Source organism: Anopheles maculipalpis, chromosome 2RL, assembly GCF_943734695.1.
Source record: "Anopheles maculipalpis chromosome 2RL, idAnoMacuDA_375_x, whole genome shotgun sequence".
In the NCBI taxonomy this organism is placed as follows: Eukaryota; Metazoa; Arthropoda; class Insecta; order Diptera; family Culicidae; genus Anopheles; species Anopheles maculipalpis.
The window spans coordinates 26,998,347-27,016,158 of record NC_064871.1 but is presented as its reverse complement, the minus strand read 5'-3'; the positions used below and the strand labels follow the sequence as shown (position 1 = coordinate 27,016,158).

General features: G+C 41.6%; 2 protein-coding genes across 3 annotated transcripts in view; one reads left to right on the top strand and one right to left on the bottom strand.

The window, feature by feature from the left end:
• LOC126557127 (uncharacterized) overlaps nt 1–17,812 on the bottom strand; it is a 402,968-nt gene that overhangs the window by 274,445 nt on the left and 110,711 nt on the right. The gene's annotated exons all lie outside the window — the stretch shown is intronic.
• On the top strand, nt 13,237–13,539 carry LOC126559560 (uncharacterized). Its single transcript, XM_050215730.1, has one exon. The coding sequence runs from the start codon at nt 13,273–13,275 to the stop codon at nt 13,504–13,506; it is 234 nt and encodes a 77-aa protein (XP_050071687.1). The 5' UTR covers nt 13,237–13,272; the 3' UTR covers nt 13,507–13,539.

Here is a 17,812-nt window from a genome sequence, read left to right as displayed (position 1 = left end):
TATATTTGTGTAATATAGCCTAACCTACTAGGTCAAGCCGGTTATCAAATGGATTACTAAACTTGGTGAAACCACGTACATGGATAGTCAGTCCTCACTACGTAGGAACGGTCCTGATAGGATTTGAACTTCGTCCCTGCTGTGTGAAGATTGGTGCAGCTTTTCACACCATGGCCGTCCCTCTGTTATAAAAAAGTACTATCAACAACTATTTCAACTTCCAACCATCATCATCACAATAGTCACAGCGATAGTCCCGGACCATCAAAATTCACAACATCCACCACTACATCATCATCATCATCATCATCATCATCATCACCATCACCACAACCATCCACAACCGAGTATGCCCGGGATAAGGCAAAGAATAAGGAGGAAATGCCTTACCAATATAATTGTATTTTTTTTTTTTCAACACAAGCGGTGTGAACAATACGGCACTGGACCGTCATAATTAATTATAAATAAAATAAATAACTATTTCAACTTCGCAATATTGTATAGTTGTCAAGTGATTAACACAACTAATGATGCATTGAATGTCCATGTTAAATCTTAAAAATAAATCAAGAAGAATTTTATACCGGCTTTCTCATTATAGTATGACGATTTTACCGCCGCATTGCCTCTTTATACCTTTTTGATGTCATAATAAAACACATTTCCGAGACGCTATTAAAAGGCTCAACATAACATTTCATATCAAGCATGGAGTTCTATCAGCAAATAAATAATTAATTATTTCCACAATATGTTACCACTACTACCCAACGGGATAGTTATCACAAAAAGGGTACCGAAAGCGTCGTTAAACATGACACTGAAATCATCTTCACAAGACTGCTCAATCTCTTCGTCTTCGTCACTTTGTTTGTAAATGTCGCACACTCACACAAGATGGCACATTGGATGAAACAGATAGTTTTACTTTTTATTGTTTGTTTTACTTATATCGTTTTATGTTTCACTGGTTCCAATATCTGCGATGTAATGTGATTTTATTTTCAATTATTGATTTTGCGACCAAAAAAAAAAGAAGAATCAAGGAGTGTACCGGTATATTGTAACAGGTTTCATAGTGTTATGTTTTTATATTTATGCTGTCTTTCTTCTTCAGGCAGTTACTCTAATTGACAAAAGTAAGTGCGGGAAAAAAAGGTGAACTTAACAGGAAATATGATTTCAAACATCAATTACGCACATTAACTGCTACTATGATTAAGTGCTGCTCAGCCTTTAAACCGAGAGCGTCATCCACACTGAATATGCTCCGTTCGATACAAGCACGGCAAGACGACCGAAACAACTTGTTGGTCGTAGTCGCCACTAAAACAATTGTTTACATTTGTCGGCATTAAAGATCGTTGGGAACGATTAAATTACTTTTATGGACGAGTCGGAGGACCAAACTGGTCCACCTTCCTTCCCACTGGTTGCCTCATTCTCTCACTACACATGGCAAGAGTGTTATAGCTTGTGAATTATGGCGCGAAACTGAACCAACAATGAGCTCCATGCGTAAAAGGCACTATTTTTGGAGCGTGTATGAGTTGAGAATGAAACGTAACTGAACACAATATTCTCTCAATGAGAAGATTGAGATTTCTTCTCACTTGGATGTAGAGATGGACATTGTTCAACTGAAAGTAAGATATTTATTCAATGAGTAATTAGCACCAAAAGTTACAAAAATCACTAGCCCTTGGCTTGTTTCTTTAAGAACCATTCCAACAACCATATATTATTTAACGAACGAAAAAGCTAGCTTTTATCACACTCTTCCAATTCACACGAGCCATCACTATGAGCGAGTGTAAAAGCGAGAGCAAAAAGCGAAATTCGTGGAGCGTAAAATGAAGAGCGATACTCCCCGGCATGATGTTGTTGATAGATCAGCAGATAAAGTCAGTTCTCTTTTGGCGGTCTTCCAGAGCAAATCCGTTGCCACAAACCCGTTCGTGTCGTGTGCGTCATTTAAACAACGAAACAGTTCGTAGTACACGCAACTCGCTACAAATGTCCTAACAACAAGCAACAAGTAGTATGCGCTAACCCTCATACGAAAGTTAAAACCACAGTCCCACCAGGCAGCAATCTATTACAATTCCAAAAATGAAAATGAATTAAATGCAGCTTCGTGTTGAGACAGGGATTGGCATTGGCACCGGGAAAATGGGTCCCGATGGAGAATACCAGTGATATCATCAAGTGAATTAGTTGGAAACGGTTTACCGCCGCTCAGGGAGGGGGAAATTCGTTCCCACTCTACCTCCCGATAAAACGTTGCAAAGTGCAGATTGAATGTGAGGCTCTGGCCCACCGGATCCCTCGTGTTCTTGGAAGTAAAGTGGAAAGCAAAGTCTACCTCCCAGCCTCGACTTGTCCGACCCAGTGTAAAGTGGTTTGGGTCGAACATTTCTTGCCAGCTTGATAGATTTTGATTAATGGACCACCATTCAATAGCAGCCGGCAAAACTCATCACGACGGCAATGGTGTACTAGTCCCGGGTGAAGCTGGCACGACAAGACAGCGACGGTACCACGAGATCGGTATCGAGCAGTGCAGGAAGATGGAATAATTTGGTAAGTTGAGGTGGTTAGTCGCGATAACCTGGTGGGACTTTCACTGAAAGGTACCATCGTTAAGTGCCGGTGCGATGGGTAATACAAAAGCACACTAGGGAAAGATGACAACAGCACCTGAAGGTTGAGAACTGTACTGGGAAGAAGGGTACAGTAATTGAAGTCAACTTCATTTTCAACATCTCTACCACCTCTGTTCCACCTGTGTTAACTGAATTTTAAACGGTGTTGATGATGATGAAGATACAAGGTACCCGATCGAACATGCGTTTCTAAAATTAACGTTGCATCAGTCAAGCGAACACACGGTCCCAGCAAAAACACACACTTAAGTGTGCGAAATACAAAGGTTAATAAACACATTATCATCTCAAGGATACCAGCACGATGCTTTTCACGTGTGCCGTTCAAGTGTTTTTGCAAATTATCTTCATCGCGATCACAACTCAGCGCATGAAAAATTGAAAAAGACTGGGCGCCTCCATGGAGATTTGAAAATTTGAAGCGAAAACAAATTCTCGGGCGCGTAATATTATTCACGCCGTCATAAATGTCTCACGCTGGGCGATGATGGCAGGTGATTGACGGTGTAAAACTGGTTTCACCAGTTTGGAACGCTTTCGGTGAAGTATAATTCCATGCTCTTGTCAATAAGGCGCAATTGGTTTGATTGTTTCTTCTTTTTTCTTTTATGGAAATGAGATTAAACCATCCGGCAATCCGTGTTCACGAGAATGGTGTGCTATATTTTATCTTTGTGATTGAAAATAGTTAAGCAAACGCAAAGCAAAACCCACCTCCGGTACGTTTTTATTTTACATTCCAAAAACCAATTTGATACGGTATTCAATCGAAATTTCTACACGTGTATTCCCAACTTGATGCAGGGCGCGGAATTTGATTATTTTATTTTTTTTTCTGCTGCTCCACGTACGTAAACGGCAGTTTTCACTCCCTTATTTTTCTTCATCTCTCTTCTTTGCAAACCTTTGCAACGTTTGTGCGTATCTTTACATGCGTATGGTTGCTCTATACAGACCAGTCACGGTACAACAGCAATAACAAAAAAAAAAAAAAGCGCGCTATTGCTACGTGAAGAGAGTGCCATAAACGTCCCACCTGTGGGTGATTTGATAAATTGCCACGGCAAGCCCGTACAACACGCCTAGAGCAAAGCGGTCGCGTTAAAGACGAGCCCAGTGCTTTAGCTTTGCCGGGTAATCCAATCACGTTTCCCGGCTGTAAATTCCACCCAGCGGACAGCGGTAAGGGCAGGTGAAAATGACCGGATCGGACCGGATACCGGAACTCGCTTCAATTCTCGGAACGATGAATGAGAAACTTCATTCATCTGGTTGCGAGTGTCTATGGACAACGACGCCCGTATGTGCGTGGGCCCTTTGGTGGTGGCCAATCGACAATCACTTCGATAACCTTTACCACACAATCCATTACATGGATTTCTGGGTGAGAATGCATGTTTGTTGTTCCAATATAAAAGGGAGCATTGTCAATCAAATATAAAAAAGGGAACGATTCTTATTGATGGGGCACCCCGGCCACCGTTTGAATGACCATTTGAGAGATATGGCTGGAATCGATTTGTTTTACAGCTTATTTTTCGTTACAAAAAGCAAACGTTTTGCTAACGTTATGGGTTGTTAAGGGGTTTGCTCTTTAGAATTCGCTTCCGAGTATTGGCCTTGGCATAACCTTTTACGCATTTGTAATACTATTGAATAGACCGACCAGCAGTTAAGCTTACAGAACAAAGATCAAACAGATTGTTTTGATCGATAGATAAAAAAGAATAACCCAAAAAGGCCAATAAAAGTAAAATTATTGCACAACCGGTTCGGTAGTACCTTACAAAAAAAATCCCCAGTAAAAACTTCCGAATCGAACGATGTGCCGAACAAATTTTTTCTCCATAACATAGTCTGATGATTATGCTGATGATGTCCAACCGGTTGTGTTTGCCATTCGATCTTTTTCATGCACATCGTATTGCACCTGTTTCGTAGACACAGCATTTTATTGGAACCACTTTTTTCGTACGCAGGATGCTTCCCATCAATTGCTATTGCTTCTCTTCGAAAGGATGCTGTGCTGGTTGTATCATGCTGTGGTATTTCTTCGGAAGCAAAACGTGATTTCCGGCGGTGTGTATATTTCCAATTTTTGTTCCTATTCACCTTCATTATCGGAAGTCAAATGTCTGCGAGTAAAATGTATAAAACAATGCACCTTCACTCTAGGATTCCAGGTTGAAGGGAGGTTGAAATAAAGTTTGTGACATATCATTCGAAATTGTCAAGCTTTTTTATAGGACGATTTCTACTACCACAGGATACAAGTTCTGCTAAAGGCCAATTTGACGGTACCGTAAATTGAGCTGTGCAGAGAAAAACTCGCCATAAAAAAGACAATAATATACAAGCGCCGGTTGTGGTTTTCAACGCCAGTGTTATCGTGTTCGCCGGGAAACTTCTTGCTTGCCTCGCAAGAAATTGGATTCGCGTCGTATTGATGTATGGAAGGCGTTTGTTTCGTGTTGTGCCTCATTCTCACGGATATTTTGCCACCGCCGTTATATCCTTATCGTCTGCTTCCGTTCTTACTGCTAGCGTTACAGTTGGAACCGTTGTGACCCACTCCCTCTCGCGGGTTTGCCTTTCCCGGGCTCTTGGTTGGATGGCGAAAGCGAAATAGCGTTGATGAGAAAAACGTTCACTTTCTGGATCATTAACGTGCCTTCCAAGAATAGTGGGAATGCTGAAGATAAAGCAATGGACAAACTTCGCATAGCATGAAGCATTTAGTAACAAACGATAGAATTAATATTGGAAATTCACTTAAAAATTTGTTTTTTAGTTTAAAACAATTTTTTAGTCTTGAAAAAGTATACAAAAGAAAATTTCCTCTTTCAACCAAAAACTTTATCCTCTCACTGTGCACCACATGGTGTGGCATAGAAAACGAAAGCCAGCGCGGTAGAAAGACGTTAACGATCATCCCGGGAGCAGATATGTAATGGCATCCTGCGCTGCATTACTTATTCCACCACGCAAACGGTCAATCAGGAGATGTTTCCGAAGCGGCCATTTGGTGGAAAATTGTTTTCAGACATTTCGCTTCATGCTAGACATTTCGTCCCAAGCTAGATGGTGGACATTCGCGATAGATACCTTCTACCGTATACGGTGAAATTCTCAACATATTTCCTAAGCATTTGAGAAGCTTATTTACTGTGGTAGCGCATTGCTGAAATGAACGAATAAATTTCTACATAAAACAAGATGTAGATTTGTTTTGTTTCAAATTCGGAATAATTTATCCCACAAAATATTTTAAACTCTGGATTAAACATGATTGTCCAACCGTGACTTTCCCAGAACTTCAGAGCCCTTCAGAGGGAACGGGAAGGAATGTCAATCAACCGTAGAAAAGGTACTGCCAAACAGAAATTCTGGTGATGATCTGCATCTGTGTGTGAGTCTGTGCTGTTTGCGTTTTGTTTATTCCATTTTCATCAAGACTCACGCCTAAAGCGCATTCCCTTAACTAAAACACCGTTCTCTTACGGTGACCTTTAGCATTAGCCGCTGCGAGAGATTCCACCATCATCGAAACGGCATTTGCAAAATCTTACAAGCTCATCAAAGCACGCCACAAAAACACAACTGAACCATTCCAATTAAAAACTGCTGCGAGTTTGGGTAACAAAATGAATAATTTAACGACAGACATTGCCTCCCGCTTCAATTTACCTGGAAGTTGTTGGACGAAAAGTTCGTGCCGTTTGCACAGTCGAATGCAAACTGGTTCGGTTTGTGCTTTCCAGTTTATGATTGTAAAAGTTTGGGGAACAATTTTCGCTTCCCCCCCCCCCCCCCCCCGAACAAGAAAAAAAAGGCAGTGAAACACACCCGTGCATAAGGCTCGAATTCGAACTCGTAAAACGTGTTTTACATCGAACTTATGGAGCGCTGAAGTTTTTCCTGTTATTAAACTGAGCATTGGGTATTGGAATGTCCGCGTTGTCCCGAGGGTTCCGGTTACTAGAACACAGGCGTCCCGTCCCTTTGCACAGTTTGGGCGGAATGCATCGAATTTGAGTGATTGCTATCGTCCCGGTTGCTAGAGCAGTTGCCTTCCACGAAAACCGAACCTTAAAGCGCACTTCTACCGCTCCCAACCATCGAAAAACCCGGCCTGGAGACACTGCCAAACACGCATAGTTCAAACAAACAGGCAAAACGGGGGAAGGACAGCAAGGCGACTTTGTTTGCTCGGTTTTCCCCTTTACACCGTTTCACGTCAGTTCCGCGCACGCCACGTTGATACGCATCGTGTCGCACTTAATGACGCTTGATTAAAGTTTACAGACCCGCCCAGCATGATCGATGGTGTAGCCGGGTGGTTTTTTTTTTTTTTTGTCACCCCGAACGGAATCGATGTCATCATTTTTCGGCCACGAGTTTTTCTTCTTCACTTCGAAAAACTTCGTCGTGACCTGATGGCAAGCTTTCTGGAGAATCGAGCAGACTATACACAACAAAAGACAAAATCACATTATAAACGCTCGATTGAGTGGTGTTTTTCCTATGAACCGAACGGCACAAAAGGTAAGCTTTATGGGACGTTTATTGCATCAACGTCCCACCCGTTCTTCCCGTTTTACTCGATAGGGAAATCAATCATAAACCGTACTTCAGATCAAATCACAACAGAAATAGTTGAAGCAAATCATTTTAAAGCACGTCGAGCTATCTGCAATACTGCTAGAACATTTTGTTACGCTCCTTACATTGTACGCATTGTAAGAAATTCCTCTACTTTCCTACTTTACCCTTCCACAATTTCTCCGTTCCTCACACGCAACGCACAATTGTTGGGTGACATTTTGCTTCCCACTGTTGGGTGCCCTCCTTTAAGGGAATGATTATTTTAAGAATCACATAATTACCTCACCCACCTCACTCCTGCTCCTGTCCATTCCAACTTTACAAAATACGGTTGAAGAGTTAAATGTAAAATTGCTTGTGGCAGTTCTAAGAAAACCTAGACACCAGACGACATTCACCGGAAGTTATTTTGTGAATCAAACAACAAACAAATTGGTCTTCCAAACAGTTTTGTCGGCAAATCATGCTGACTGTCAGGTGATCTAAATAGACCCATGGGAACAAAACGCTTTTGCATCTGTGCTTTAGTTGCGTGTTAATAAAAAAATGGAGAATATTATCCTAGTGTTTGTTTATTTTCAATTTGTTGTAGGACGAACAAATATTTAATACAATAACTTAACACTAGCAAAGTAGATACTTTTCAAGGATTTTTTCCAACCGTTCATTGGATAGGTTCATTCAACCTACGAGCATTCTTAAGGCATTCGATAAGACCAATGTAATCTATAGAAACTCGAACGATGAAACTGTTTCGAAACATTAATTAATCATTCATTACCCAAGATTTCCCTCACTTAGATGCCTTCGGTAGTAGCAAACAAAATAGGCAACATACTGAGAAGCGCAACGAGACCTGTTGTCCCGTCTCTTGAATGTTGAATCATGTCGCTCTACAGAGAAGTCTTACAAAATTAAAATCCTGACTACGTCCCAGTGGGTTGTTTCCTTTCCAGGAACAGAAGTTATTTGACCACATAAGAGAAAAAAGGCAAGCTCATGTGGTACATAATGTGGTACACATCGAGAAAGAAGAAGTTCTTTGCATCTTGTATTAGATCTTAAATAAAATACCAAACTCGGATTCGTCCACAGACCGATCAGGTTGAATTTGAAGAAAAAATAAATTTCTCTTCATCGCGTCCTTGATTTGAATTTACATCCTTTACTAGCTGTGTGTAGACGTTACGCACATTGCTGGATAAGGAAACGTATACGGACAGCAAACGCGTATGCCGCACAAGGCAGCATCTCACTAATCATCCTAATCCTTCGTGATTAACCCCACGACGACGACAACAACAACGTGGCGGTCATGGTAACGGACGAAAACGGAGCCGGAAAGCTGGTGCGTGCCTTTCAGCAATGTTGTCGCCGTCGTCATCAAGCGACGGGTCGGGGTTCTGTTATCTGAACTGAACTCTCGCGTAGAGAAGCCTCTTAACCTGTGATCGGTGGTGAAATGAGACCGATAGGTTTATTAAATTTCTGCCTTCGGCCACTCGGGTTCAGATCAATGGGAAAGAGGCGAGGGTTAAGGGTGATAAGGAAGCACGGGGAGTAAAGGTGGATATATGGTTTCGCTATGATTGATTGTGCTATTATGCTTCTTAGATAACGCCACGAGACTCATTATAACTCAGATCAAGACAGGATACTGAAGTATCGGGATACTTCTGATAAGTCGGTGTTGAGCATCGTTCTCTTTGTTGCATTATGCGAATTCTGCGACTAAAACCAAAGAGTGAATTATTTGTAAATTCAATAAGAAACTTAAGTAAGTATATAAATGTTTAATCAAACACTCAGTTTAAATGTTTGATCAACGATCAATAAGGCTACCAGGTTTAGAATTGCATTTGATTTATTTGATCACTTATAGCATGCCCGCAAATTAATTAAAGTTGAGCATTTAAATTAAAGCTTCACGATGACGCATCGGTTATGCATTACTTCTCTATTCACAACGCTCAGTTGCCAATCGCCAATTCTAAGGGCAATCGATTCCAATTTAAAACTCATTACATTCCGATCCGTCAACAATGTGTACCGGTTGCGGTTTGATCTTATTGCAGCAATTGGTTGTTTCGTACCAGTTTGCAATCAATACTCCTGATTTTAGTTCATCACATTTTATTTATTCTTGTACCAAAGCGCAATTTCTTGACGGAATACGTTTATTGATCAGTTCGCTCAGCCTAGCACGCTGAAGTAAGTACTCTCGCTCCGTGGGTAAGGTTGCTCTTAAAGACGTTCATAATTTAAACACCGTACGTTTACGGAACTGCTTCTTTTTTCGATTAAGAATTTGTTTTCGTAATCGACGTCGCAGCACGGTACCGGTACGGTCATCAGTCACAAAAAATGGACTATAATGCTTATCCCGAACAACAGAAGCGATTCGACCCAATTCTTTCCCAACCCAATTTAATTTGGGTTGCAACGCATTACTCTTTAATTGAAGACTCTTCACAGTACTCAGCAAAAAATGGGGTACAAAATGAGCATTATAAAGGGATTTTAAAGAAGTGATTACCTTAATCGGATAACTTTTTAGTAATTATAGATTTTCTACGAAAGAACTCTTTGGAAAAAAATGGAACAATGGAGACGATGTTCCAATAATGAAAATTCCAGTTCAATTTAAAGCACACGGTTTTGCATAATGACGGGTAATTCTATACTTTGCGAGAGTTTTCAGCAAAAATCTCACAGCAATTCTTTAAGATTCTATCACTAGCAGTCATGCCTATTTATGGAAGCAAACGAAGAATAAATATTAACTCTCGCTTTCGTTACACCGAATATTGAAACGTCAAGTTCATTTACGTTCGGCGCGCATAAATTGGGGCCGATGCTTTCTGTCAAATCTTGTAGGCAAAACGTACTCCAATAGAACATTTCAGCTCTCGAGCCTTTAACCTTCGTACAGATTCATTCATTCATTCATGCATTTCCGAACACAACAAATCTCTCGAACGGAACTCTAGACACGCAGTCTAATGTACAGACCTTTTAACGTGACAGGAATGGATGGTCCTTCAATGTTTTATTTCTAAACTGATGTCTTCAAACTGGACGGAGACCATTAATTATAGTATTACTCAAAAGCGTGCTCGTATCGCTTCTTGTGAAGATATCAAAGCATAACATTCAATTCGCTTAACCGCAAAACAATCGTCCTAACGAAATGGGCCCATTTTCATAACATAAACAGCAGTGCTACATGCTGCGTACGGTTCAACGAAATCATTTTGTACCTGTAAACCTGTAAGGCACCCGCAGGGTAAGAAACCACACAGACGAACTAGTACATTTCATGCCGACTCTGCCGCTATCTGTTTGTCGGCTGGTTACGATTGTTGCTCCCGAATGCCCACTAGCAATTGTTGAAGCTTTTCGCCAGTATACCCCTCCTCCCCCCTCCCCGAAATCCCGATGTTGTTGTTACTGTTAGGCAGAACACGTAAAAAAGAGGCCTGAAGCGCAGCTTCTTTACAACCCGCCAACCAACTCTCGGCCTATTATTTGGCACCGAGCTTCCTCGGACGCCCGGTGTACGCCGAGCCAACATCACACCGTTTAGGTTCGTTTGAGCAGAAAAAGGATTTAGTCTACCTTTTAATTAATATCCTTTTGCTTCTGTTGCTGCTGGTGATACGATCAAGCGCTGCCGCTCCCTGTTTGCTTCAGACCGGTACCGGAATTATTTCGCACACAATTTCACTGTTGCGCAATAAGTAATTAAAAAACTCCCACCCGAACTCTCCTGGCGATGGTTATCCGGGTGGGTGGGACTCTTTCGGCAAGCCTAGATTTCATATCTTTACATGCAAATCGACCCGAACCGTATCGGGCTTGTTCTTATGTAATGAAATCCGGGACCCAAAACAAAACCTTTTCAACACATCAAAATCCCTTTCACTTATATCATTCGGAAAAATTCCATGACCCATCACCACTTTTTCGTGGGGAGACTGCTTTTAGTCAAACATTATTCCACACTCAATGCATGCTAATGTATGCAAAAAATCAACAACAAATTTACCTTTGCGAATCGGTACAGCAAAATAAAATAGGGGGAAAAATGTAAACTCCACTTCGCTTTATCGCATTTAAATTAGTTTGCAATTCCACTCGAAACTCTAAACAAAATCTTTGAGTAAACATTTTCACTTCTAAATACACAGCACCCCAGCACCAGTGTTGAGGCAACACTTGTAAGAGGCATACCTCTTTTACCCTCTTGATGATCTTAACAACAGGTGCCAGTTAACTGTTACATACATACGGGTAACATACATAGCGCGGGTATGGAAACTGGTCCTTATCCTTCCGCACGCACACTCCGTTGAACAATGATTTATTCCCAGCGCCATTTTTACGACCGTCTTACATTTCCAAACATCCACACATCAATAGTACAACAATCAACACACTCTCATTAGTGTGCTTTCACTTTCAAAGATAGCTTTGCATTCTTGATGTAAATCCGATAGATACCCAGTGGTACCACGTGCGTGTTCATGCACGTGCCAAGGGTAATAGAGTAGTATTGTTCACTTACAACATTGTATCCTTCAAACGGTATGTTGTGTCTGGACTGATTGGCCGTAAGGTATGTTATGCAATTTGACAGGAAAAATCTGTCACAGACACGATTCATGGGGAAAAGTGTTGTCATCATTGTGGTACAAAGCTAATGCTTTGTTTTCTGCTACACAGAGCATCGGAATGCCTTGGGTGTTCGTTGTAATTTTATCGGTCTTGGAATGTCATGCTAACCAGTTGCTTGAATTACACTTGAACGCAGCATCAAGCTCCTAAAAATGATCCCAATAATTGAGATTATCTGTTAGATTGAAAAAAAAATCTGTGCTCCATAAGGGTATTTTCGGAAACATCAACATAAAGTATTTTTAAAATAAAGTACAATTACGATGGCTCTTCTCTATATTAACTGCTTTCCATATCGTTAATTATATTTAAAATCTACGATTCTAAACTGTTTGCCTGGAGATATTACTTGTAAGTTTGTTAGGTTTGTGTGGGTGCACATCAGATTCGTGTGCGTAATTTTATTGTGTGTTCGTTGAACTGAAAAACCTTGCTAAACAATATCTAATTCCTTAATTGTTTTCTTCTTTTCTTGCTGCCATTCTTTTCATACCAAACATATGCACAGAGCATAAAAGTACGTGATTGTAGCCTTTCTAAAAAGTAAACCACTCGGAGAATCAATCGATATTCCTCTCCAAAACATGTTAAAACTCTATATCGAAGTTATGATATAGTGTTTTTACACTGCAGGACCGAGGTTCAAATTCCATCCGGGGACGATTTCCCCGTAGTGAGGACTGACTATCCAACTACGTGGTATCGGCAAGTCTTGTCGATAAACCTGTCGATGGCCGGCCTGACCTAGAAGGTCGTTAAGCCAAGAATAGAATGTACATTTGAAATATTTAGCAATAGCGATTGTTTCTAGGAAGCAAGTAACTGCTTGTACACATCATTCAAAGCAAAATTCCTTTGGCAATTTGGGAATTTGCGAATGATAGTAAATTTTCTATGCAATTTTTCATTTTGTTCTATTCCATCTGGCACAGTGTTCGATACATGGCCGAAATATTTGTATAAATTCAATAAACCATATCATACATTTATCTATTCCTTTCTCTCATCAGCACTAAACCATCCGCATCGCGCGCGAAAAGATCCAACGCAGCATTCTGCACGCCGCCCGACGAGTGAATTTCAGCAAAACTACGTGATTTCACCAAAGGCACGTCCACATTCGCCAACCCCAAACCCGTGACTGCAGTACACAGGCCGCATTGAGACGTCTGGTTAAGCTCAAACGTAATATTCATCCGCATTGCTTTGGCGTGCACTACAACTTGACCGATACGCCACACGTATCACGCATACAAAAACTCCCTTTACCAACCACGAGCTAAAAGTGGCGCCTAAAACGCATCTAGCAACGCCGCGTGAAATGGAGGGCGAGGTCAGCGTGCTGCTGGTCATTACCGTGATCATCGGCACGATCTTGATGACCTCGCTGCTGGCCTGTTACATCTGCGTGTTTCGACAGCTGTGCTGCTCCCGGGATATGGATCTCGATCGGAGCTACAGTACCCGTGGTTCCAAGCGTACGTTACGGGACAGCACCAATCTGGCGGAGATCACCAACATTACCAGCCAACAGACGGAGATCGAGAAGGTTTAGCTAAGGGCGGGCGAAGAGGCCATCACTTCGCTCTAGAAACTAGTGCCAAATCCGGAAGGCAAATGCTGATTAGAGAATGTAGGCGTATGTGTGCGTGTTTGTCCATATTATCATCTGTAAATATCGTTTCCTTCCACATTGGCCTTCCCGTCCTGTGCGTTGTTGTATTTAGGAACATTCATCCACCCATATCGCCATATCTCGGACCCTAAATGATGGCAGAGCACGCACAAAACAGAATCCTACGGAAGCATTCTAGTCATGTTCGCGGTAGATATTCCTCAACAAGAAACAAAAATCGTCGTACGAACATCAGCTTCATTTGAGAAGAAATTGTAAAAAGCGAACCCTAACAGCTGATCAATGTTTGTATACATGTATTGTGCAAGTGTTTGTTTATATAGATATAGAGTACATTAATGTAAATGCTGGAGACGAAAAGGGACAATTCGCCATCCGCACAAATAAACCATGTTAAAGTCTATCTGTTTTTTTATACAAAACAAAACTGTCAAAAAAGATCTTCAAGCCGAAATAACCGAAAATTTGAAATTCAAATTATTTGAACTATGTACGGGACTTGTCGTTTGGCGTACGGCGTTTCCTGAATTTATAGAGTCAACTCTGGCTATTAAACCAAAATTTCTGGTGTGGTAAAACGTTCTTTTATTTCTTGAAGCGAGCAATGAAACGATCATTATTACTATTTTATGATCATTGCCGTTGCAACATCGCCATAAACCGCATAGGCACGTATCAGATCGACCCTCATTGGATACAGAATTCTACCTCCAAAATGTACTATTCCTTCGCCTAATATTTGCCTACATTGCTGGCATTGTGGTTCAGAGCAGATAAAACATTCCGATGAATAGCTAAAAGAACCTGTGCCACCATCGGGTGCGATAAGATTTGGCTTGATTAAACCACATAATGCGCCATAATCACCCGGCTCTTTATGAGGTTCTGTTCCAAAAAGCTACACCCACCCACCAATTTGATAATAAAAGGAGAGATGTTTTATTTACCCCTCCAAGACGGCCACTTTCAACTGCAGCTTCCAGCAAACGAAAGTTGATTAAAGCCCAAGCGTTGGTTTAACCGTAGAACGGGATGGAAATCGTTGTTTTCGTGCACCAACCACCGATTCCAGGGAAATTGTTTCCTATTTACATCTTGCCAATGCTCCTAACTACCGTTTGGAGCTTTCTTTGTTGTTGTGCGTAATCGATACGATTTCATGTGCATAAAGGGCGGGAGATGCCCAGATTTTTTTCTCCATCCCATTAGTTCCATTATGAGCTGTCCAAAACGTACGTCGGGCACACCTATGATGTCGGTTTGAGCTACCGACCTGTTCCTGACACCGGCCACAGAATCGTTGTCTAACAAACATTACACATACACACACACACACACACAAAGCCTAATGGGGCCTGTCCTCACAAAACTAATCTCTACATAAACACGCACATATAGGCTTACAGGTGCCGGAATCGATGAAGCCTTTGGATTGTGTGGCACAGATAAAAGGATATCCTGACGTCTGACAGCTTCATGTGGTTTCGCCTTAAAGGGAAAGAATCATTCGAGCAGCATCTAACTGATAGCGGTTTGCCGCTTAAGCAGAGAATTCCAGAAACACCAAAAATCAGGAACAAAACAGAACACAAGTATTAAATCGCACCGAGTAAGTTGCTTATCGTATCAGCCTCGAAATTCGTGCTGTTGTAACTCCCAACACACTTGCGCCACACACGTTTGTAGCCACTGTTCATGTTCGTTGAAGCGTTACTGTAAGCAACAGCTTTTTCTACCCTCAATAATGGCCACATTTTCAAGGATTTCCCGAAAATTGTACCAAGATACTATTGAAATCTAAAACCTCGAGAGGAATAGAATGAATTTCGCAGAACAAAAAAATCAAAACATCTCACAGACAACATGCGCGCTAAGCATATTTCTTGCTTTGCGTTGTTAACTAGAAGGATGAATAGAGCATTACCGGAAAGAAGGAAGTGAAGAAATCGAAGTGCCGAGCGAATACAATCCCCAACGGCCCCGCAGCACACAGTAAGGACACCATTGGGAGATTTTCATTTTCAACGCTTAATATTGTTTCAACAGAATCAACAGCAGCAGGGCAAGGTTGTGTTATAGTAGCGCACCATCCATTGTCCATCTGAGCTTGCCGTTTGCTGTAATCGGACCCATGGATCCGGATCCGAAAAATTGTGTATTGGATTGAAATCAATTCAATTTCATTACCAAGTAGCGAGTTTGCTACTTTCATCCATGCGGAATTGAAATACGAATTGATGTTTAGTCTTTAAGCTTTACACCCAATCTCATGTCCGGGGATCAGGGGTTCCGTTCGCCATCGGCGACGTCCCAGCGCAAGCCGGCAAACGTGGGTGGTCGGATAGTATGTTTGCATGGTAATAAACACTCTCTCCCCAGCCAAGATCGCGAGCTGTGTCTAGGTCCTACCTCACTGACGGTTTCTACGAGGAAGCAAGAAAAATTACTACCAGGAAGAAAATTATCGCACACCATCCGTTCTTCGTACAGGAGAAAATGTATGCGTTTTAGACGAGTCAGATATTTTGCGTGCGTGCGTGTGTGTGATCAATTTAATGCCAAAAATATTACCCCACCATTCACACCACCACCATAAGGGGACCCTCCCTAACCTAAGCAAAAGCGAGTGACGAGGAATTGAAAATTGACTAAATTTAATTACAATCTCGGGTGTCGGGGGATTTTAGCGGCTTAGGCCAAATACCCGGTATATAATCGGTTCTGTTTTTGGGAAATCGGTGAACAGACAAGAAGTGCACACAGAAGACCGGGGCCGAAGAATCCCATCGAAAATTGAATTGAATTATTGGAAAATTTGTTTTCAAATTATTGCCGGCTGTGTGATCCAGCCATCCAGTGAAATTCTATGTGTGATCCAGCAAGCAACCTGCAACACGGAGCGAGAGGCATTGCGGGTTGATGACAAATTGTAATCTATTTTTACTTTCATATTTTTTCATTGCTACCCTACTACTACACGAGATCCTCAAAGAGATCAGATTTTTACTACGTGCACGTGGGTTTCCTGCTCTGCGCTGTTGGTTGTTTTCATGTGGCTTCCGTTAGGCGCAATGGGTTAGAGCAAATTCGTGGGAAAAGGTGGTTCGATTTCACGCGCCACTGCCCCTAATCCTACGCTCAATCGCTTCGGCTTTCGAGCTAATTCAATGTACCGAACAGAAATAAACACCCCGCACTTAATTGACTTGCAGTTTGTGGCCGGGGCAAACATGAACGACGGGAAGTGTACATTAACGCGAGACGTAAATTATATACCCCGTGATATCGACAATTCAATCATACCGACATTAAGCATGATGAATATTTAGTGAACTTCGGTAAACTGGCATGATTATTGCATGCCCTTAAATGGATTCTACTAATGCATCCAGTAGTGGGATGGAATGAAAAGTACTGGCCAACAAAGAAGCTAGACTAGGAGCCACAAAACACAACTGAAATCAGATGCATTCCAGCGTAGGAATGATTGAATGATGGCACCACATTTCAAATTCCGAACATCAAAAACATTTCATAAACCCATTCGCGGCATTGTTTCGAGCTGACCGGCTTGGGTCGGTGGGTCTGGTTCGCTGGAAGTCTGTATGCGGCATACGTGACATGGTTTATTTTAGCACTCATGTAAACAACCGTCCGCCTGGTATGTTTACAACGCGCGAAAGGCCAGAAAAATAGAAAAACTGGCGGCTTTCCGTCGTTTGGCAATGGGCACGTGGGAAGTCTGAAGGGTTGCTTCTTTACTGCGAGCGATGATACATAGTGCGGGAGAGAGATATCACGCGACCAAAAGCAAAAAAGCAGACGAAAGAAAAGGGATAAAAATCCTATCAGATGTCAATATTTGTCGTCAACATTTTGTTTTTAATACCCTTCAGAAGGATAAAGGGATCGTTTCCGTAAAACAACCGATACCGAGGGGGGTAAAAAGACAGACGACGATCCACGATAGTTTCCTTGACAAAGGATGATGTTTCTTGTACTCTTGCATAAGTACAGATGGGAAGTAATCTTGAAGATATATACACAAGTCTTAAGAACGCGTGTCAAAATTCTTTTTTTTTTTACGGGCGTCGCTTAAATAGCTTTCTTTATGTGATCATTTACGATGGGACGAAGGACGAAAACCATAAGAATCAAATTAATTTGCAACAACTGCTACAACCTACAATAGCTCATTATTTAATCAACCCCTAGCTGTTCTGTT